Source organism: Pteropus alecto, unplaced genomic scaffold (assembly GCF_000325575.1).
Source record: "Pteropus alecto unplaced genomic scaffold, ASM32557v1 scaffold110, whole genome shotgun sequence".
Classification (NCBI taxonomy): domain Eukaryota; kingdom Metazoa; phylum Chordata; class Mammalia; order Chiroptera; family Pteropodidae; genus Pteropus; species Pteropus alecto.
Window position 1 is genome coordinate 598,985 of NW_006431920.1, and position 24,947 is coordinate 623,931.

General features: G+C 38.2%; 1 protein-coding gene across 6 annotated transcripts in view; it reads right to left on the reverse strand.

The window, feature by feature from the left end:
• Positions 1-24,947, reverse strand: part of GIGYF2 (GRB10 interacting GYF protein 2) — a 109,399-nt gene that overhangs the window by 71,382 nt on the left and 13,070 nt on the right. For 4 of the 6 annotated variants that reach the window (XM_025043206.1, XM_025043204.1, XM_025043203.1 and 1 more), the window contains exons 3-5: positions 19,964-20,047; positions 9,586-9,715; positions 8,573-8,668 (exon numbers count right to left, since the gene is read on the reverse strand). In XM_025043206.1, coding sequence (XP_024898974.1) covers positions 8,573-8,668; positions 9,586-9,715; positions 19,964-20,004 — 267 coding nt within the window. In that variant the 5' untranslated portion in view covers positions 20,005-20,047. Of the gene's footprint in view, positions 1-8,572; positions 8,669-9,585; positions 9,716-19,963; positions 20,048-24,947 lie in introns of those variants that run through there. The other 2 variants (XM_025043205.1, XM_025043207.1) reach the window with 2 other exon arrangements.

Below are 24,947 nucleotides of genomic sequence, written 5' to 3' on the forward strand. Positions count from 1 at the left end.
TTCCCATCTCCCACTGCATCTATAAAATGGCATCTAAGTACTACTTAGCAATGGGAAAACATAACTACGCAACATATTCAGACAATCCAAAACCTGATTTTAGCTGAAAATTTCAAATAAACATTTCAGATCAACACTGGCAACCAATACCTTACACTATGCTAGGTTCAGTGAGGAACAATTAAACAAACTCTAAATGCTGTATGTGTCCTGAAGCACATAGGGTAAATATTCATCATAATAGAGAAAATTTGGTCAAAGAGATCTGATTTGAAAGGGTCCCTTAACTAGTGAAAGGCAGAAATGAGAGGGAGTCACAAAAAGATCTGAATCAAGAGTAGCATGAAAAGAGGAAAGTGATCATTTTTGCCTCATTCTGCTCACCAAGTGAATTAGCAACTCCAAGTAGTATTTAATAGAATTATAGGAATCAGAAATGAGGAAGGGCCAAATGAGAATCTACGTAAGATCAACTACCTTAATGGGGAGGGGGAAGGAATGCTTGAAAAAAATAAACAAAACCCCAATCACTCAGTCATGAACCTACACTTGCACCCACGGCTAATCTGAAACAGGGTCAAGCGCACCCCTGAGAGAGCAGTGGGTGGGCATCCTGCAAACGTGAAGAGGAACACAGGAAGACAGGAGGCCTGGGAGCCAAAAATATGTTTAGTTGACACATCTGGACAAATATAATATACGGGGCTTCGGAATAAGTAAAGCAAAAAAACATTATAAAAATCTTAGAAAATAATCTATAAAATACAGTAGTTTTAAGCAGTTTTTGATTGTGCAGGTCGGCACCCCAACACCTGCATTGTTCAAAGGTCAACTTTAATTTGAAGCAGAATTCCAAGAGAGTTTTAAACTCAGCAAATGTTGGAATGTATTTTTACCTGAATTCTTCCTATACACTTTGAACCTAAAAGACATTTGTACAAAAGTGCAGAGGTGTGGCACACTGAGGAAAATGCAACCTGGGCATGGCTACAGCCAAGGGAACCTCCTGGAGAAGGACAAGAAGTGAGACTTAAGAATTAGGTTGCAATTTTTTTTTCAACTAATAATTTTAGTCCAAATTATTTTCCACTATGAAGTCCTGATGTGCTGTTTTGATTCAAAATTAATTGAAATGTGATGTCTATATCTCTTTAGAAGATATAAATGGTTGAATCAACATATAAATGGTTGAAAACTTCTTTCATTATTGAATTTCTTGTTTTAACTTATGGGTCATTTTCTCATACAGGTCTCATTACTTATCTTTATCAGAACTGTGTTCGATAATTTGTTCGGGTAAATTTCAGAAACTTATCAATGTAAGTAAGTTTTCTTCCTTTGAGTTTGATATATAATTATATAAATGTAACTTTAAAAGTGAAGACCTAAGATGTAATCGGTAACTAAAAATTGAAAACACTTATTTCAAACTATATTAATAAAACTTAATTGAAAAAAAAAAAAAGCTGGTTGAAATAATGCATTAACTTACCTTTCAGCACAGAGTAACCAGTAGAGTTACTGAATAATGCCTCTGGGGACTCAATAAAGAAAGACTGTGAAGCCTCGAAATCTAAATTAATATAATCTAACATTGACAAGCCAGAAGTTAACGTTAACTGCATACTGTATGCCAGGATCCCATGCAGCTGACAACTCGCTACCAAACTACCACGTGTATAAATCTCAAATGCACCCACTGTAGGGTACGGGGAACCTCTCATATGCTTATTACAGCCTCACACATTGCAGCTCCAAGTACACTTGATACAATTTCTAGAAGGCAATTTCTGAAAGTATATTTAAATATTCATGACCTTTGAAACAATTCATCTTACATTTGTGAAAAATAAGCATAAAGATCTTTAACTGTATTAGTGTATTTTTATAAAAGCAAAAATGGAAACCTGCTTAGTATAAACCAATAGGAGCTTGTTGAAAAATCACAGTCGTCCATACATGAATTCTATGTAGTTGTTTTAAAAAATAAGGCAATTATTTATTAGGCTGAACCGTATGAAATTGCTAATATTCAATCATTTCTGATCCACAAAAACTGCAGTCTCACATGGTCAACCTAACATATAAAAATATTTACATATATATATAATAAAAGCAGAATTGTACTTAGGAACATGCCTGAGACTAACTTTTGGCTCCTTTACCCAACTTCTCTGCGCCTCTTTCCCCTCATCTATATAATGTGGATAGGAATAACATTTGTATCTACTTTCTGGATTGTTGCAACTACTTAACACATTAAACAAGTGCTAGGAACAGTGCTCTACCCATATTAAAAGCTAAATAAGTATTTGCCATCATCTCCTAAATAGATGCTTAGGTGAAAACAGTGAGGTGTAGACTACGTGCACAGCATCCGACCATCTACGTGGCTGTGTTTAAAGGAATCGATTACAGCTGACCCTTTGAACAACATGGCTTGAATTGCGCAAGTTCTTATGCATGAATTTTTTTAAATAAATACTGTAAATGCATTTTCTCTTCCATATGATTTTTAGTAATACTGTCTTTTCTCTAGCTTTATTGTAAGAATACAGTATATCATAGATATACAAAATACGTGTTAATGGATTGTTTATGCTATCGGCAAGGCTTCTGGTCCACAGCAGGCTATTAGTAAAGTTTCTAAGGAGTCAAAATTCATATGTGGACTTTCGACTGTACAGGGGTCAGGGCTGCTAACCCTGGCGTTGTTCAAGGATCAACTGTATAATCGTTGCAGATGTATTAAACACCCATGAAGGGAACACAAGAAAATGAAAACCCTGGTTACTCCTAAGGAAGAACAAACAGTAAGAGTGTGGGTGACTCATGGACTTGCTTTTCATTATATGTGCTTTTTAAATTTTTTAGGTACATATATGAAGTAATTTTCTTTGCTGGCAAATAAATAGAATTCGCCAATCTGGTAACAGCTACCTAAATTATAGGTGTATAGAATCAGGCTTATCAAACTGAGATACACATTCGAGGGAAACGCCAAACCAAAAGAGCAACTAGAAGATCTCTGATCATCAATTTTGTTCTAAGAAAACTTTTTTTCCTAGCTATATTTTATTTGTACATGCATGCAGGGGTACACATATAGAGAGAATATACAAAATTAACTTGCATTTTAAAGATAAAATATCTATTTCAGGTAACCAGGAAACTTAAGATAGGCAACAAGAAGCTGTTTTAGGTTACTAAAGTATTCCCTTCCCCAAAAGAAATAATGGGTGAAAAAGTTATGTAAAACTCTAGTCTACAAAGATCTAAATAATTCCTGAAGGGGAGCCTGCCCATCCAAAGGACAAACCTCAAAATGTTAATGGATCTTTTGCCACCTTTAAGCACTGTCCTACTCTGTCGTATTTTATAAATAAAAAAGGCTACCAAATAAGTGCCAGGAAATCCTAAATTATGCATTTTAAATGCTTCTAAATATAGACCCTGGTGATCTTCTGTGACTGCCTGAAAATTTCCCAATTCTTATATTAAGCCCCTATAATTATAGCAGCCAGAACTTAACACCGTAAGATAAACTTTTCCATTACAAAAAGAAAATGAAGATTTTCCCCTTAAGTTATTCTAGAACTAGTTTTGGTGTGTAGGTATATTGCATACCTAACTTTATTCTTTTTCAAACTGTTAACCAGCAGTCCCTGGAGGCATTTATTGAATAACCCTTGATTTTCCAGATGATTTATATAGCCACTTACTAAATAGTAATCTTAGAAATGTTATGGGATGTTTCTAAATGATTCAATTACTTGTTCTGTTGATTAAATCTATTGAGTTTTGGTAACTAGTAGCAAGTCCTCCACCCTACTTATTAAAAAGCTTTTCTGCCCAGTCTCTACAAAACCTAAGAAATCACTTAAGGAAAAATAAAATTATTAAATATATGTATAAACAGCTAAAAAAAACTTGGAAGAATAATTACAGATTAAAACTGGTATTCTGAGCTATATAAAAATTAACTTCTGTATTTTAAAAAAATCATAAATGAACTTAAATGCAATTTTGAAGTTTAGAAAATGTGTTAGGGTTAGCTAATATAAACAGTATTAAATCAACAAGAAAAAGATTACTATCCAAAAGATATATTGGCGAAGAACAAAAAAATTAAAAGAAATATAAATACAAACATTTGAAAACCTCTGCACTGCATTGGGGAAAGAAATGTAAATTAAACTAATGGACAAACATTTGTTCCAAATTTACAGAAAATATTTTCAATAAAAACATTCAAAGTTGGAAGTACAGAAGAATGTTTAGTGTACACCATCACATACAAAAAAAGGGAGGATTTATTTAATATGCACTTGGAAAAAATATACAGGAAACTGCTAACACTGGCTGCCTTTAGGAAAGGGAGAAAGGCAGCTGGGGGAACAGAATGGGAAAGAGATTTCCTATTATATACTATTCTTTAAATTTTGATTTTTAAACTATGTGATTTATCACTTACTCAAAACATAAATTTGAAAAAATAAAAATAATGAATATGACCAAAGTAATGGTAAATTGCTATAGTTCTGGCAGCAGGGAGACAAGATATCCTTACACAAAGCTTCTTAGCAGTAGGTAGCAATTCAAGTTTCTTTCTGGACTTTCAATTCCATTCCACTGATATATATGTCTGTCCTTATGCCACAGTTTTGATTATTGGTAACTTTGCAGTAAGTTCGGAAATCAGAAAGTATGAGCCTCTCATTCTGCTCTTTTTCAAAATCGTTTTGACTATTTGGGATCCCTCGCGATTCCATAAATTTTAGAATCAGCTTGTCAATTTCTCCCCCCGAAAAAGCCATCGGGATTTTGATGGGGATTGCACTGGCAATAAATCGATTAACAATATTAAATGTTCTAAGGCTTAATAAACACTGGTGCCTTTCCATTTATTTAAGTCTGCTTTAATTTCTTTCAACAATGTTTTGTACTTTTTAGCGTAAAAGTCTCACACTTCCTTGGTTAAATTTATTCATGAGCATTTTATTGTTTTTGATGCTACTGTAAATGGAATTATTTTCTAATTTCCTTTGCAAACTGTCCATTGCTGGTGTATGGGAATACCAATGAGCTTTGTGTGCTAACTCTGCACTCTACAAGTGTGCTAGGTTCATTTATTAGTGCTAACAGTTTTCTTACAGATTCTTTCGGATTTTCTATATGCAGGATCATGTCATCTGCTAACAGAGATAGTTTTACTTCTTCTCTTCCAATGTGGATGCCTTTTATTTCTTTTGTCTCACCTAATTGCTCTGGCTAGGATTTCCAACACAATGCTGGATTATCAGTAGTGAAAGTGGGCATCCTCATTGTGTTCCCAATCTCAGGGGAAAGCTTTCAGTCTTTCACCAGTAAGTATAGTCCTGTGCCACATTTCAGTCAACAATGGACCACATATACAGTAGTCCTGTAAGATTATAATGGAGCTGAAAAATTCCTATCGCCTAGTGACGTCCTGGCCATTGCAATGGCATAGTGCAATGCATTACTCACGTGTTTGTGGTGATGCTAGCGTAAACCTACTATGCTGCCAGTCATCTAAAAGTATACCACATACAATTATGTACAGTATATAATATCTGATAATAATAAATGACTATGTTACTGGTTTATGTGTTTTTACTGTGCCTTCTCTATGTTTGGATACACAAATATTTACCACTGTGTTACAACTGCCTACAGTATTCTGTCCAGTAATATGCTGTATAGGTTTTTAGCCTAGGAGCAAGAGGCCAGGTATGTAGTAGACTATACCATACCAACTGGTTTTGCGTAAGTACACTCGATGATATTCGCACACGACAAAATTACCTAACAACACATTTCTCAGAATATATCCTCATCATTAAGTGACACATGACTATTATGATGTTAGCTGTGGGTTTTGTATAAATGCCCTGAAATCAAGCTGATGAAGTTCCTTTCTATTCTTAATTCAATGAGTGTTTTATCATGAAAGGGCACCGAATTCTGTCAAACGCTTTTCTGCATCTAGTAAGATGTCGAGTGGTTTTCTTCCTTCGTTCTGTTACTGTGGTGTGCTACACTGATTCTCTTATGTTGTTCCGCCCCTACATCCTGGGGCTAAACCCTACTCGGTCAGGGTGTAGAATCCTTTTAATATGCCGTTAAATTCTGAATATATTGATATATTTTGACAACTAAAGATATACAAAGGAAACAGACTGCTATAAAACATACTAAATGTTAACAAGTAATTGTCTACATGGTAAGTTTACGGGTGAGATTTTCTTTATACGTTTCTGCATTTTCTACAATGAATATGAGTACCTTTTATAATAATAAATAAGTATTTTATTGATTTTAAAGTATAAAGAAATCGTAAATTCAACATGAAAGACAATCCTACAGAACAATGGGCAAAGGACACAAACATATCAAAAGCCATAATGGCCCATAAGCCTATGAAAAGATACTCAACCTCACTAGTAACTAGTGATATACATATTAAAAACAACCAACACAGTCATCATTTTGGCCAAAATTTAAAAACCAAGAACTGAAGGGTTGCATAATAATGAGATCTCTCATACATTGCTGGTCAGAGTGCAAACTGGCTTAAATCCCTATAGAAACTAATGTGGCCATACCCAGTAAAGTTTAAAAAAACACAAAAAAGCAAAACCCAGTGATTCCATTTAAGAGCAAAAATTCGAAACAACCTAAATATCTAAGCAGAGGTTTATTAAAAAATAGGATTTTCTCACACATGCAATACTATGCAGCAGAGATGAATGAACTAAAGCTATGTGTATCAACAAAAACATAAAAATCATTAGTGAAAGAAAAAAAGCAAGCTGAGAAATTAAAAACTACAGTATGTTATCTTCAGTATAAAATGTAGAGCCCAATAAAATGAAACTTTTATGGCATATGGATACACAAATATGTGGTGGAAACATTAAAACATGAATGAGAAAAGTAACCCAATTCATAGTAATCTCTAGGAAGGGAGGAAGGAATATACCCCAGGCAGTCTCAACTACATGAGGAATTTTATTAAAACAGACATACAAATGTGCCATAATTTTGAGATTTCACATATCTGAATTATAAACATACTGGTGTAACAATATGCTCTATACTCGTCTATTTGAAATACTTCATAATAAAAATGTTTTTAAGAAAAATTAAGCCAAAATATAGCCAGGTGTCAATTTTTTTGCAAAGGAACTTTTCAGCAATCACTGGAGACAGGACTTTCTTTTCTGAGTACTTTTTACAGCAGCAGTAAACACTTTTAGTCAATGAGAATATCTACTGATAACTCTAGATCGGGAGTCCCAAACCCCGGGCTGTGGACCGGTACACTGGTCTGTGGCCTGGTAGGAACTGAGCTGCAGGAGGTGAGCAGAGGGCTAGCAAGCAAAGCTTCATCTGTATTTGGAGCCACTCCCCAGCGCTGGCATCACCGCCTCAGCTCTGCCTCAGATCCTCAGGCATTAGATTCTCTTAGGAGCACTGGTCCCCGGTGCCAGAAAGGTTGGGGACCGCTGCTCTAAATGACACTAGGCTTCATGAACAAAGACAGAAGCCTGACTTAGAAGAAACCATAAACAAAACAAAACAATTACTCATGAAAGTACGTTGCTGAAAATCACCAAAGATCAACATCACACCTTTCTTAGAACTTAACGCAGTTGTAACACAATTCTTCTAAAAAGCTTTTCTGTCATAACAGAGTGACTTTCTCATGCAAAATATGGCCAGAACATAGAGAAAACATCCAGAGTCGTCACAAAAGTCATAACGGAAATGTTCTAGAACTAGAGAATGGTAATGGTTATACAACTCTGTGAATATACTAAAAACCACTGAATTGTATACTTTAAAAGGATGAACTTTACGGCATATGGATTATGTCTCAATAAAGCTGTTTTTTCTTTTTTTTTTTAAAAAAAAAGTAATGATTCTTCACTTAAAGTTGCATTCCAGCATTCCAACAAAGCTCTTATTTCTCCAATTTCACTGTAACTCCCTTGAAACCAGAAACTGTCTTATTGATCTTTGGACATAGTACACTATAATGGGACAACACATCTGCTCCTTTCCAGCCTGAAAGCCTAATTTTTTCACAATATCATTTAAAAAGCTGGTGACAGAAAAATATTTTGGAGCACATTTTAAGCTAAAGATCTACACTTCCCTTTAATGGCAGAACAAATCAGTAGAAGTTTAGGTTGCCAATCACTCCTAAAAGACCACACTGTTCTGACGAGAAGGCTGTCTCCCACAAATAGCTCTCTCTCTGTCTGTCTGTCTGTCTCTCATCTGGGGTGAGTTCTAAGGAAAGGTTGCCATTGTCCCTAAGGGCCCAGATGCACTCCCTTATCTGTACACAACACTCAGCAGCCTGGGATCTAACGCAAAATCGTCAACCAAGCGAGGCATCCACACACCAAGAAACCACCGGAGGGGAGCAGACCTGTGGGGATGCTGGTGACTCCTCACTGCCTAAGCGGTAACCTCCGATCTCCACACCTCACTCAGAGGGAAGGAACGGGGTTTGACCTGAGGCCCAGCGCTAGGCACAAACCTGTTCTTCTTCTGTAAAGGGTACAAGAGCCAACGGCGGCAGAGGCTCCTCCTGCAGTATAGGCAGAAATTCTTTATCCAGAAGGTCTGAAGGTATCTGTTTGAGCAAACACATGATCATGACATTAATGCTAACCCTCCAATTCAAAAAGCTAAAACAAGAAAACACTCTTCGGTATCTGTTGCTAATTGTAAGTATGGATTAAAGCTTATTCAGCAACGATTAACTTTGGTGGTACTTACACATCCTGAGGGGTCAAATGTTAAAAACCCCAGTCACCTTCCCTATCCTGCCATCAGACTATTACTCTCAGATTTGATACAGCGCTAACTCTGGTATTCCAGAGTGCCCAGTGACAGAATAAAAATCTCTGCATTTCACTCAAAGCACAAGGTGGTAAGGAGAGTTTTACAAGCAACCATCACTAAAACTGGAGGTTCATCCACTGATAAAATTAAAAACAAAGGGTATTTTAAAATAGAAAATACTATTTCTCACTAGTCAGGTAATAAAAGTGTACTTTGTACTGTTTGAGTTTTGATCATTTATAAGTGACACACATGTGGCATCACATTGAGGTTTTTCCCTCTACTAAAAATTTCACATTTAACTCAAAAAGAAAAAGAACAAAACAATTCCTCTTCTCACTCCTAACTTCGAACTGGAAAGAAGAGGTGCAACGAGAGAAGGGAGAGATTCTTCTTGGTCAGCCATCTGACTGGGACAGAAACGGACACGAAGGAGAGGTTACGAGGAAACCAGTTCGACAAAGTGCTAGTGCTGACAACTCTTCCTGTGTCCACGAAGCTTTCTACTCCTGCAAAGAAATCTTGGATCTTCTCTAAAAAACAGAGCGCGCTGCACTTAGAAGAGCTTCTGTTAACTATTGTAGCTTTCGACGTGAAAAAAACGTAACGTAGAAAGTAAACCCATGGGTCCTTCATGTGTTAATATACCACTGTACATAAACCAAAAACTCATTCATAACTCTGAACTCTTTCCTACTTTCTTACCTTGTTGTCTTTAAGGAAAAGTGCTAACATTTCTTCTCTGCCATAACGATAGTCTGCTAATTTATACTTCGGCAATGCTGGAGAAAGAGGAGGGGACGTAATGCTCCCACCACTGGACAGAGCTCGGAGCCTGGAACAGAAGAGACACAGAATATAAAAATGAAATGTCAACTATCCTGGCACTATGAACTTTGTTCTTATGTAACATAAAATTTTTCATTTTCATTCTTTAAAAGAACAGAAAGAAATCCCGTTATCTCAAGGTACCCAAGATTTTAGCTTTAATACAACCTCCTGTCATAGCACACTGAGAGTAGTTTATTGAGAAATAACTAGACAACCATGTGACAATTCCCTAACTTAAAAGGTACTGTGGCATGTCTCTGAGAAGCTTGGAAGGTATGGAGGGGATACTTTTCTCCAAATTATAAAAGTAATATAGGATTAAAACAAAAATGAAATATCATCTTATATCCATTAGATTAATACAAATTAATAAACCTGACAATACCAGTTGTTGGTAAGGATATAAAGCAATGGAAATTCTCAAGCAGTATTTGTGGGAGTATAAATCAGAACCACTTCAACAATGATGTGCTAACATTTAACAAAATACGTAACAAAGTATGCTACCCAAAAGAAAAAGCAAAATACAGAAGCTTAAAAAAGATACTTTTATATAGGTTTATACTATTTAAGGACATATAAAAATATACTGTTTAAGAACATATAAAATTTGTAGCAAAAGCATAGAAACAAATATGAATTGACAAATACAAAATTCAGGATCACGTTCTATCTGCACAGGGATAAAGGGTTATATAAATTACACCTGCAATGTTTTTTTTTAACTTGGTGCTGACTATGTAGAGGCCTGTCACATTTTATACATTAATATGCCTATATTTCATAATTCATTTTAATGAAAGCAATATTATCAGTATAGAAGAGTATTATCAGTAAAGAAGAGTATTTTGTTTAATTTTATGGGATGTTTTTACTTAAAAAGAGGAAGGGGGAAACCTTAGCAAAAAATGGCAAGCGTAAGATGCTACTGCAGAACTGCGTCAAACGAGTGGGAAAACTACTTTCAGGAGTAGCTGGTTATCTGGGGGCTGCCTGAAGTTCTTTACAGTAATAGACACCCAGGGCGAAAGGGACCAGGTACTTTATTTAATTGTTTAGCCTAAAGAAAACTTCAACAGAAGCATTTTAAAAATCCCCCAAATTGCTAAGCTTTATTCGCGAAAGTAAAGGGGACTAATCTAATTACACATTAAAAAATATGAAGGCCAAGCGGAGTGGCAGAAAATGGCAGAAAAATAGTATATGCATAGTAAATATAAAAATGTGTACACATGTAGAAAGTTATACCAAAAATATATATATATGTATTAGTAAAGTGAGACTGAATTTATTTTCAATGTTTATATCTTCTCTTTCCACTGCTTTTAAAAATATTTGCTTATAGACAATTTTAAACATATATAAAAGCACCGAGAACATAAGAAACTCCCATGTCCCGACCATCCAGCCCCCAAGCCAACGACCCATGGCCAATCCTGCTCCTTTTACTACGCCATCTAATCCTCCTTTGCTATTATGCTAAAGGAAATCTTTGGCTTTTAAAATTTTTTGAAGGAAATGACGGGTTTTTTTTTTTAATCTTTGAAGGGAATTTTTAATTGGTCTGTAAATATTTCAGAATGTTATCTCTAAAAAGTAAAATATTTTTTAAAAAGTCTGGATTTTGCAGATTTTATCGCTCTGATATAGTTTAACACAGTTCTCTGTACTCTGCATTTCATATAAATTGGCGACTGGATACAGAGACCTCATCAGATTTGCCAAGACGACTTCCATGTGGTAGTTTGGTGTGTTATTCCATCAAGAGGCGCAGACTGCCCGGCTGGCTTTGTGAGACTAGCAGTCCTTGAAGACCAACACTTAGATCCCTAAGTTCACGAAGGTTGCAAAGTGACTGTATTCTATCATTCCATCATTCCTTCTTTATTTAGGGAAAATAAATAAGAAAACTTTCCTCTTATACTATTTGGTATTGTTACCCAATAGCATAGCTCATATAGGAAAGGAATGAAAAGCCTTGATTCTTTCACTTTGTTTTCAAAGTAATTACTTGGTTCAATAGCATCCTCCAACGGTAACAAATCGTTTTTATTAATGTATTTCAACTCACTATAATTATTCTTAGAATTATTAATTATTCTGTAATTAATTTATCAAACTGTCTCATCTTTGACCAGTGGCGGACTCTTCAGGTTGGCTCCTGAGTCCTTCCTTCTGACACAACCCTCGTAGTCTTTAATAAGTTTCGACCTGGTATGTGAAAACGTTCCAGGCTCCGCATGTATTATTCCTGGCCTCGGACCCAGAACCAATAGTTCCGCCAAGGAACTGGACTCTCTTTACTATGTATTAAGATCACAATCTGGGTTCTAGGGGTGCTCATTGCTACGAGGTTGGTCTTTTGTTTTTCCTCCAATTATTCTTAGACTTAAGAGGTCATTCAGTCCAACTCCTCTGAGACAGGTTAAACCACCAGGTAAGAAAGCATGCCCACGGAGCAGTGATCCAACCACTGCTAAAGGACCTTCCAGGAGACTGCCTTCCATCAAATTCATGTAAAGTTGGACTCATTCCTGTAAAAATGGAATTAACATCCACTGAGAACTGAGGCTGGGCTTTTACACATCTATTACCTCATTTAATTTCATTCAAGCTTCACAACAACCCCGATGTGACACGAGAAAAATGGAGCTGAGGGTTAAACAACTCGCCTATAGTCAAGGTGGCGGAACAAAGATTCGAACCTGGGTTTTCATGACTAAAAAGACCAAGATCTATCTACGGCCACGCCATCCTGAACAAGTCCAATCTCATCTGATCTCGGAAGCTAAACAGGGCCAAGGCCTGGTTAGTACTTGGATGGGAGACCATCTAGGAAGACCAAGTGCTGTAGGCATAAAAATATAAAAATAAAAAAATAAAGGATTGTAAGCTAACAAGGTCCTTGCAATCTGTGAGGTCGACCAAGGGTTGCCTCGAGTAAAAAAAAAAAAAAAAAAGACCAAACTCTTTCCAATGAGGTCTCCAAATTGCATTTTAAATAGCCAAGTTTAGCCTTCTAAAAATTAATTTTAAAATATGCATATATTTTCATTAGAAATTACTTTAAAGTCTTTCTTGCACTGCGCCAATAAACTCCCCAAGTTTCTACCACTACAGGGCACACCTCAAGTCTCTGGCAAGTGAAAATCAGTCCAATACTGGCAAAGAGCCACTACATGTCACCAGAGACTTTCCTTCTCAAGGCCCAAGAGCTCTAATTTCCTCATCTGTTCCTCGCAAGATTCCAAATCCACTCACTACCCTGGTTCCCTTCCAGTGAGCCACTGCCATCGCCACTGCCATCGCCACTGCCATCGCCACTGCCACCGCCACCACCCCCCGCCCACCATGGGCTTTCCAATGTCTGGGACTGAACACCTCCTAGAGGCATCAGATCTATTAAGAATAAAATAACCACAGTACATTCTCGAGAGGTCCCTCCAGCTACTGTGAAAAGAGAAGAGACCAACGCAAGCTGAGTGTAACTCAAAATTAGAGAAGACGGTAGCCTGAATCAGAATGATTGAGCTCTACTCAATAATCAATAAATCCTATTCTAAGTCCCTTTTCACCTACAGATTATTTGGAAAAGCTCAAACATATCTGGGTAACAGCCCTCCCTGAAAGCCCACCAGTGATCTTTCCCTCCGCCAAGATCTTGCTCCATACAACCCTCCCCTCCAGAAACGCAACCCCTCCGTCTAACCGTGGTCTGACTCCTCTGGCTACGCACCGCCACTCCTCTTCCCCGTCACTTCAGAAACATCTCCGCGTCCCCACCTCCCCAGTACTTCACACCCAATGCAACCTGACTTCTCCCCACCACCCCACTGCTCTAGCAAAGGCCATCGGTAACTTCAGCACTAAATAGAAGGAAAATTTTTCTATGCTTTTCATCTGATCTTCCCGGCCATACTGAGATACTAAGCAAGGAGGGCCAGTCCTACTACAAGTAGTAACTGACAGGTAGCAGCAGCAGAGCCTTCTAAAACTCCATGATACCCCCAAACCTTCACTTGTTTATTGTCCAACTTCGGCTTATAAAAACTGGGAACGTCAGTGTCGAAGTAGGAAGGTGTGAGAGTCACAAAGCAATTCCGCAGAAGCTCGTGGTCCTCACCTCCAGCTCTGATCTCTCCCCGGGAGTAAAGCGGTCATACACAGCCGCCAACATCCCTCACGTTTGACATGCCCAAGACCCTGCTCAGCTTACTCACCCCAACCCCTTCCGTCACTTGCATTACCAAAGGCAGGTAAGGACACCATCATCTTCTCAGCCACTGGATTAAGTCTAGGGATCCTCCTTCAGTCCTCACTTTCTAATACCTCCCAAACCCACTACCACATCCCACCAATTTTAAATCTTCAATCTCTCAAGCCATCCCTGGTTAACCAACCCATGACTGTTCGCTCTTTTCCTTCTTACCTGGACCGCTGCAACAGCATCCTAAGCAGTCTATCCAGTCACAGCCCACCCTCCATGCTCCACCCTCCAGACTACTACAAGTTGTTTATTTCAAATGCAAATTTGAATAAAAAGCTCCCAGCTTAACAATTCCTCACTGGCACACAATGATCAAATAAAATCCAAAGCTTCTTAAAATAGAAGAGCTGCCTCCAAACTCACCTCTCCCACACTTCGCTATAGTAAAGGCAAACGTCTGGGAGTTCCTCTCTGAAATATGCAAGTTTTTGCCCCTTTGTGCTTTCTACCTTCAGGAATATTTTTTAAAACCCTTTTTATGGGAAGTGAGGGGCAGGGGACTATCTGTGAGAAGGGAAATTAAGTAGAAAGGAAGAGAAGAAAGAGAGACAGGAGAAGAAAGGGGTGGGGGTTGGAAAGAAACCAGTCGGGGGAAAAGAGAGTTCGAGATCCTCAGAACCTTGGCCAGACACAAGTACCAGCCCTCCTGGAACTCACTGGCTAGCGAGAGAAAAAGCTAATAAACAGTCATACAAATAGACGTACAACTATTGAAGGATTTTGGAGAAATCTTGATCCAATTTATATATTACGACTACCCTGGTTACTGTGTGGACAACGATTAGAAGGAAATCAAGAATGGAAGCCAGAAACCATCAGGAGGCCGCTGCTGCAATGGGCTATGTCAGAGACGGTGGTGCTGGCCATGAAGGTGGAAGAGAGAAATGAACAGATTCCAAATATATTTTGAGATGGAACTGACACAACACGGTGGTGGACTAGACGAAGGGACACAGAAGTCAAAGAAAACACCCACAGTAGCTCCAAGACTCCCGGCCTGAGCAAATGGGCATGCTGCGGTATTAAGACGAAATAAAAAGAGATTTAAAAGGGCAAAATTCATGAGCTCAGTTCTGGAAAAGCATTCAGAACGAGATGCCTACAGGCATCAAGTAAGAAGCTGAATACGCTGTACTTGCACCAAACTTCCTTTACAGCACTGACGTTATAGTGAAGTTATTTCATGTCAGCTTCCCCACTAAATAAAAGTAGGTACCATGTCCTTTAATCCTTGTGGCCACCTCAGCGCCTAATCCAAGAAACAGAACACAGGAGGCACTTGATAAAATGTTTTCTAAACAAATCTTAATATTCTCTTCTAAAATATACCCTTGAATAACATCTAATTTGCTATTCCTTCAGATCATATAGCTATCTTTTACTCTTTTTGAAAACTGGGACTATTAACGCATTCCATCCTCCAGAACTTCTCTCGCTGTCTCTACAGTTGCACAGAGACTACAGACAGCAAGCTGGTTGTCTCGGGTTTGCACTCATTCCCCCCTTTCCTACCAACACCAAGACTTAAATGTCATCACTTAACAAACATTAACGAAGTGCCCGTGTTCAGAACGCAGCTAAACAATGGGCTGAAATCGAGACACCCAGTGCCTTTAACAAAATTAGTTCTTTTCTGAGAAGGGTAAAGAGTTATGCAGAGGCATACCACAAAGTCACAACTACTTTAAAACAGGTAAAAACAAAGTGCTTTGGAGGAAACAGCAGTGCCTTGCTCTTTTTTGCAAGGAAAGACCTGGGAAAACTTCCTTAAGGCCTCGGCGAGGAGAAAGAAGAAACCCCCCAAACGGTCCCTTGGTTCCTTCCCTATAAAACCAGGTAACTCTGCAATTATTTCCCCTACAATAAATTTCTTAATGGTCTAAACAACCTGAGTAGATTTTTGATCCACAAAAAAAAAAAGAAAGAAAGAAAGAAACAAGTATAATGAATTTGTTTTAATGTCTTGAAGTATGCATACGAACATTTGCAAAGAAAAAGGAATAGGAGGAAACAAACCAAAACATTAGCAACGGTTCTTTGGGGCGTAGGATTAAAGGTAACTCCGGTATTTTCTTTTTCCTTTTGTACTATTATTTCCTCCAAGGTTTTCAGGGATGGGCATGAATTATTTTATTACTGCGACTAAATGTAAAAAGTTCCAAAAAAACTATAACCTACCAGATGGAGAACTAAAAAATTTTCTTAAAGTAGTACTTAGTGTTTTGTCAAGGGTGAAGTAAACAGGCAAGGGATGGGAATTAAATTCATACAATCCTCCTGCTGGTCAATTCATCCATATATCATACAAAGCCTTAAAAATTAAAACTTTAATAATTCCACTTCCAGGAAATTAATCCAAAGTAAATAATCAGCAATACAAATAAAACTGTTAAAAGATGTGTATACATAATTGTAAAAGCAAAACATTAAGAATAACCTATTCCCAACAATTCAGTCATTCGTTTAACGGATATTTATTTATTACCTACTATGTGCTAGGCACTGGGAATATAGCAGTAAACAAACTATACAAAAATCAAGACCAAAGTACCTGCCCTCAATGGAGCGCAGTCTAGTAGGGGCTGGAAGATGGGATATAAATAATAAAGAAAATAAGTGAGTAAAATATTTGGTATGTTATATTTTGATATAGACCATGGAGGAAAAATTAAAACAGGGAAGGAAGATAGGGAGTAAGGAGAAGGTACTACATAGATGATCAGGAAAGGTCTAAGGTGGTAATAGTTAAGACTTAAGATGACTATTGTTTTATACCTAGAAATGATTTACTTCTCCATTAAACCTATCGCACCCTCTAAATTGCTGTGATTATGTAATACATTTCTTTATTCTAAATATAATAATAAGCTAAGACCTATGATTCCACAGACCTCAAAAAATTAAAAAGTCCATGCTCATGGTCATTCATGGTCTGTCCCTATGACAATTTCCAACGCCCTCCCATCTTTACTACTACCCCAGGTACAAATAAATTTCTTCGTTTTATCCATCTCTTATTGAACATTGTTTTACATCACTATAAAAGTGATCTTAGTAAAGAGAATACAGTATCACTACATGTTTCTATATGGTTCAGAGTCACACACCAACTCAATGTAATCACTCTAAGCTTTGAGTCCCAAGGATTCTGGACACAGCTCCTTACCTCAAGCTTCACAATGAATGCACTGGAACATGCAGAAAAGCACCGCAGCTTTCTAGCTCAGGGTTTCCTGAGTTACTTAAGGGTCTTATATATCTCCTTTGCCAAAAGGAACTTTGACAGATGGTACAAAGAAGGCAGTGTTCCTACTTAAACCTCCATTCCTCAGTTATCGGCACTTCAGATGACTAAGGGGAGGCTCTAAGTTCTAATGGCAGCCGGGTAACCGAGGCAACAATTAGGTAAAGTTACTACTTAAGCATGGAACTATTAACTGTCCTCCGCTGAAGTTACTTCAACTCAAATTTTGTAAAAAAAAAAAAAAAAGGAAAAGAAAAAAGAAAAAAGAAAAAAAAATGGGCTCATCAAGCAAAACACCATCAAACGAAACTTTAAAATACCAATGAAAAGGATGTGTAAGACGCTACTGATAGACTGACTCAATGACACACTGAAATGCCTTTGGGAATCCATGGTTTGGGGGTAAGAGCCAGCAAATTTTTCTGTAAAGGACCAGAGAATAAATATTTGAGCTTTTAGAGCCAGATGGCCTCTATTTTAACTACTGAACCTTGCCACTGCAATGTGAAAGTAGCCAGGTAATATGGAAACAAATGGGTCTAGCTGTGTTCTAATAAAACTTTACTCACAAAAACTTTATTTACAGTCTCACGGGCCAATCCATGGTGTAGGACATCAAGCTAAATGTACACTGACTCTAGAACATCACCAGTTTCTTTTTTTCTTTTGTTTTGGCTAATTCCTGGTGTCGTTCTTTTTGTTACCTCTTTAATAGAGGAATACTACAGGGAAAAAACTTCTTTAAATTACATGTTGTTACAAAGAGACATGGGAATGAATCTAAGTACAAAAAAAAGCAGTTACGAATTCTAGATAAAGGCAGAAGAGTAGCATACAAAATGGTTTACCAAGTAAGCTATGTGAATTTAAATCCACCTAGTAAAGGAAGTTAATAAGATGTGAATAGTTAGCTACAAGAATGTTCATCAAAAATGTTTTCATAATAATGAAAAACTGAGAACAGCCTATATATGCTACATACATTAGAAGACTAGTTAAATAAATGATGATACATCCATACAATGCAATCATTTAAAATAGAAAATATTTATTGACAAAGATATTTTTGATGTGGTTATTTTTTAAAAGCTGGTTACAAAATGGAATATACAGTATGATCCCATTTTTGTGAAAATAAATGTACATATACACAAATAAGCATATATAAAAACAGCTGGAAAGATACACCAACCTATTTACAGTGGTTATCACAAATGGTGAAATTACGGTGATTATACCTTATTTTGGCTTACTTGTAATTTCTAATTTTTCTAGAAACATGTATAGGTATCCCCTGCTTTTCAAAAGTTTGCTTTACACCACTTCACTTTTATGAAAAACCTAAATTAGTACCTGCTTTCACTAACCAAAAGAAATCCAAAGAGGATTTTCACTTCTATGAGAAAAGGCAAATAGATAAAACGGCGTTCAGTGTTCAGCAGCCAGAGCAGTGAGAACAGCCCTGCCAAGCTCCGTCCCTGGGAACTACACTCAGCATCTCAGCATCAGGCCACCAGAGCTTCGACTGCGTCTGTGAGCATCTGTGCTTTATCCGGTTTACTCAGTGCATCCCTTAGCGAGATGTGTCCTAAGGTAACTGCTTCTTTGCTTTATGCCATTTCGGCTTACAAAAGGTTTCACAGGAACACTCTACTTTCAGATAGTGGAGGAAACCTACTATCTGACTTGGTAATAAGGAAAAAATTTCAATATAAATATAAATTATTATTTAAAAAACTAAAACAGGTGCAGCATTACTTTTGTCAACATTTCCAAAATAAATTCTCAAAGTACAAAAGTTGCATCAATTCTTAGAACTTCAAATAGTGATTTCTCCTCAGTCTCCAAATGCTAGCTTACCTATAAGGGCCAAGAACATTTAGGAATTACATACAGAAAGATGCGCATGTAATAAGGTAGGCTAATTAGAGCCCTTACATGGGGGGTTACTACACAAAGTCTGCATCATCTATCAAACCACCATCACCTGAACAACCAAGAATGTTTAAGACACTATTCCAATTTATCTACTTTATATACTGCCTCCAGTTCAAAATTTGAATGGAAAAAGCAACTATTGTTATTCGCACCACTGACGAGAGGATCTTCAATCACCAACTTTGGGGGGAAAAGAAGAGGGAGGTAAAAGTCATACTACAATGTGATGGATCTCAAAATTCCATGAGAATTCCATATTCGGGGTCCAAACACATCTGTAAGAGACTCAAAGGTCAACTGTTATTATGGCAAACGCTAACCCAGTCCTAGATGGGCTACTGTTAACAGCCAATATAATTCTGGACCACCTGCCTAGCCGCTCATCAATAAAATAAAATTCAAATAATGATAAAAACTATTTTTCAAATGAGTTTTGTGAACAGCATTCACAAAACAACACTGTAGCAAAAAAACATATACACATAAAAATGTTCTAATTACATAAAACTGCATGTGTGCCTAGACGACAGCTCAAGCAGAAAGGAAATAACCTGACAGGGTAGTGGGACTCGGGCAGTTTTAATTCCATTACCATTACGTAACCAGACCAAGAAATTTTTTAAAATCAAGTACAGGATGTAGTTATTGCCCAAATATAATTTATTCCTAGACTAATTGTTTTCAACCAGACACATAAAGCAGTCTCAAAACATGTACATTTATAAACCACCCAACACCTGTACAAATACCTTACTGGTATACTAGTCATCCTGTATCAACAAGATCAGATTGTGAAAACTTACCACTCGGGCCCAAAGTTCAGAGTCTGCGTCTCTGCTGCCATTCTTTTCCGTACGTTTACAAGACACTTTTATATGTGGAGAAACCTGTTAAAGAGAAAAATATCTCCAGACAGTCAAGATTAAATGCAGCATTCCACCCAGAAAGTACAGCTAAGGAGTGTGTTTTGCTTATGCTCCTCTCAAGCAGAGTCACCAGAATGAGATATTTAAATCTGTCGATGACAATATAGCAGACAAAGTGAAGTGAATAAACCCACCCTTACACTCCAATTCACCATTTTTTATGTTCATCTGGGGAAAGGAGGCATGGTATAAGATGAAGCTGGTGAGACATGTGGGAACAGACTGTGCAGGGCACGGGGACTCAAATTAAGAATTTTCTTCTTTAGACTTAGAGCAGTGGGAAATGAATTAAGGGTAATAGATTTCCATTTTAATTTATATTACTCCCTTGTAATGGTTCTCCTATCACCATGAGGTAGATCAAAGATTCTGAAAATCAGGACCCCACCCCTTACCTATCCCACAGTTTCTGCCACAACTCTCCCCACTTTCTGCTCAGCACTTAACACTCTACTGATTATTTAAAAAGTTACCTTGAACCATCAAGTTAAAATAAGCTAATGAATTTCATGAGTAACCTTCCAAAAGCAATTTTAAGATATCAGAGCTTACAGTAAATTCAGTCAGACGGGCTAAGACAAATTACGCGTGAGATCTAAGCAGCCAGACTCGGTGAGTAGGGTGGTGGCTACCAGGGACCGGAGTCGGGGGAATGGGGCCATACTGGTCAAGTGGTACGAACATTCAGTTATGAGGTTAACAAGTTCTGGAAATCTAGTGTACAGCTAATAGTGTAGACTTAAATGGCCTCACCACATCAAAGAAAAAAAGGAAATCTTGCTCCAGTCCTCTATACCATGCCACCTACGAAGCTGCAGGCAGTGCTGAACCACCGTGCTACACAAACTGTAAAGGCTCAGAAGTTTCTTTAACACCTTGATCTGGGAACCTAACTAACAGGTACAACATGGCTTTCATAAGAAGGTTACTTCTTAATGTAGAGGTTTCTGGAGAACTCTTAAGAACCTAATAATAATAAACCAAGCAATGTAATTATCAACTAAAGAGACCTACATTACTCGGAATGGTGTTCGGCTCATTCTTTATAAATTAAAGCAGGAAATGTAACTTATGACTGTTGATAAAATCTAATTTAAAGGCTTGAAGTACTGTAATCGCTAAGTTTGAATTCTCCCCTCCAGATTGCTCCTTCCAAATCAATTTAAGGGAGCCCAGTTCTAATGTATTTATATGTACTAGAGAGATTGTCTTACATGATGCCTCTGAATTATAAATCAATCAGAATGGAAGCTGGGCCTTATTTCTCAATTGTCCTCTCCACGGATGTGATGAGGTATTAAAATGTGCATAAGCTTCACAACCATTTGAAGCCCACCAAGCGAAATGCTGTCAACTCAAACCCCTAGGAGACTTGTGACCATTAGAAAACAGCTTTGAATTTTTAGAGCCAGAATCTGAACCAGACTCCGGATGCCACGCTGCTACCATGCTCCTCCGCCTCCAGACTGCCTTTTACTGAAACTATTTCCTCCTTTATCCTCCATGACCAGCACTATACTGTGTTTCCTTCCTACTTAGTAACCACTCCCCAGAAGTTTCTCAGCTTTTCTAACTTCCCTCAGCACACTCATGTTTTATTTAACTATAAACTCTGTTCAGGTTTCATCTTGAACCTTTTCATCTACACTGGTGTTCTCTACTAACACTCTGGGTAGAACTCTGCTTACTAAATCATGGGGGCATAGCAGCAAGCATGCAGGGAGTGGGGCTGACGTTATAACAATAGCAATGAAAAATTGTCTCACGAATTCCTAAACTGCCCCCATCCCCGGGGAGGGACCCCACACCTGCTGTGAATTAAAGATTTGATTCGTTTCTCTGTGACCTGTGTGGCATGGGAAGCTGCCTGCAGTATCTCTATCTCCTCAACAACTGAGCAAGGTACCACGGTTTTCACAGTTCACTGATCAGCCAGACTCAAAAGCCCAGAGTTACTACAACTCCTTCCTCTTCTCCATCCCTCACGTGCAATCATTTTGTCTCAAATACGGTCAATTACTCACTCCTTCATGATTTCTCCGACATTCTCTTCATTAGTCAAGACTTTGTTAGCTCATGTCTGGATTATCAGAATAAAATCTCTAATTGGCTTCCCTGACTCAGCCTCTAACTACTCACCTCCAAAAAGATCAATCTTCCTAAAGCACCGCTCTGGTCACACCTACCCCTCTTTAAAACGGGCGATTAGACCTGTATATCGTCAAAACTCATAGCCTTTCAGGTTCCCATCAATCTGATAACCCACACTTCCTCAATTATCACTGCTTCACCTGCAAACGCAAAACCAAATGACAACTTTCTACTCTCCTCTGCATCCCCTTCTTCTGTGGTTCTGTTCATGCCATTCCCTTCCCCTCAGAACGTCCACCTTCTTTCCCTCACAATGGCCTGTACAAAACCAAGGTCCCAGTCAAATAACATATCCCATAAAATATTTCCCAAAGTGGAAAAAGCACTGCTCCATCTGGAAAGGAACTCTACACAGAGAATGAAGAAATTAAATCTACAGGATTCAATACTGGGAGTAGGGTGCCTTTTGAATCTGTACATAAAGATCGAAAGGGAAGAGAAAATAGAAAAGAAACAATCTGGGGAGGAAGGACACGTACGGTTTTAGACAAAATGCGAGGTGCCTGAAAAGACATCCAAAAGACCACAATATAGACCTTGAATTCCAGTGTAAAGTCGGGATGGGAAAACAGATTTTGAAGTAAAGCTACAGAATTGCAACCAAAAATTGACTGAAACCACCCCAAAGCAGAAATCGAGGACAAGCTCAAGGAACAAGAACAAAGCCTCAGCAAACACTATGCAGGAGGATACAGGAAGGAACAGCAAGACCGTGTAGATATCTCTAGCCCTAACCTTTCACCTCAACTCATATTCACTGACTCTAGCTTTCTCCAATTTCACTGTATCAAAAACAGAAAGGAGAAAGAGCTAGGTTCTTTTAAGAGATTACCCATTTGTACAATAAGCCTAAAAACCAAAGCGAAGATTGATAAGGCAGTAGCCATATCACAGAAGTCTTTGTATTTTATATCCCAAGGGCGATGGAGGGCTATGAAAAGATTTGGGCAAGAAAAGTCCTAGTAGAATTAAAAGGTGAAGAAACAATTAGCAAAACTATGACGGAAGTGAAGTCTCTGAGAAGACATAACAGATGGGGTTTCACAGAATAAATGGGGGGAAGAAAAAGATTTAACTCCTATCCACTTGTGACCAGGGGAAACTAGATCCAATGACGTAGGATGCCTCCAAACTTATTTTTGTGGGGTTTTTTTATCGCAGGGGAGGGAGGATAGGAGCTTGAGGGGAATTCATATTTGATGGCCTTGATTTTCTCAGATAAGTAGGCAAATGACAGAGGAGACGATAGGGTAAGGTTTGAAAAGACAAACTTTATTTAGAAATCATTATAGACTTACAGAAATGTTACAAAGATATTAGAGTTCCCTCAGTTTCCTCTAATATAAACGCATAACTTGTACATTTGTCAAAACTAAGAAACCAACAAATGTACAGCATTATTAACTGAACTCGAGTTCACTCAGATTTCCCCATTCTTCCAACAATGTCCTTGTTCTGTTCTAGGGTCTAATGCAGGACACCACGCTGCACTTGCAGTAGATCTGAAGGCCCGACTGAGATGGCCATGGCACCCATCTGCATAGTGGTGGGCTTCTTTCTCCAACCTAGCAGCCTGGGCTAGGGCAGAGAGCTAGCAGGATTGCGTCAGGGTTATGAGTCTGTCGGCAGCAAATGGAAGAATAAGGGGCAACATGGAGGGTGCTGGCAAAGTGCGATTCAGGCGCCATGGGGAAGGAAGTAAAAACAGAAGAGAGATGAGATGTCAGTAACGTCTAAAAGCAGATGCAGTAGGAATAAAAATGGAAGCAGCAACATAAGAATTAGAGATGGAGGTAAGTCAGGGAACCAGGAGCCTGGGGAGAATTGAATGGGCCATCCACGTGGACTCTGAGGTCACCTCAGAATAATGGCGGAGAGGAGAGAAGACAATGACTCAAAGGCTGAGACCACAGGGCCATTAGCTGGTGATAATGAGGGGAACAGAAAGTTGTAGCATCAGAATGAACTTCAGAGGAAAAGAGATTCTGCACAAAAGATAGAAAAAGAATGACAGGGTAACCATGTGTAATCTATCACCTAAACCAGAAAAGTTGTGTTAAAAGGGTATTACTAATTACGCAGCGACAACAGGAGCAAACCAGGCTGAATGGTCACCCTTGTAAAGGTTCACTGGGACGGACAGCCACATGAATGGAAGAGCATGAAGATCCCGAATCTACCTGCTGACGCACCCACCGCTGTGCAGGAAACGGTACTGGTAACCTCAGAGGTGTCAGTAACGTCTTTATCGCAGGGGAGGGAGGATAGGGAATGTAAAATTACCAGGGCGAGATAGGCTTCAGTTCCCCTAACGATGCTGGAAACATCCTATGAACAGTTTAACACAGAGAGGTTTAACACGAAAATGATATTTCACAGACCTCAACAGAAAGAAATGAAATTGTGAGAGATTGATCAAAAGAAGAAACTCAGAGTGGTCTGAAGACGAGACAACAAAAAGGATGAATAAACAGATGGACTTTTATCCAGTTCATGACAGATGATAATAACACATGGCAGAGTGGAATCAGCAGGCCTCAAGAATTCTGAGAGACCTAGTCTTAGCCCTAGAATCTCTGAAAGACATGACCACTCAAACCTTTGACACAGGAGTCAGAAAAGGACATGAAGTGGACTTAACGGCACAAAATGCTTCTGAGGACATGTGAGCAAAATATTCAGCTAGTTCTGAGACTGCCTTATTAGCATA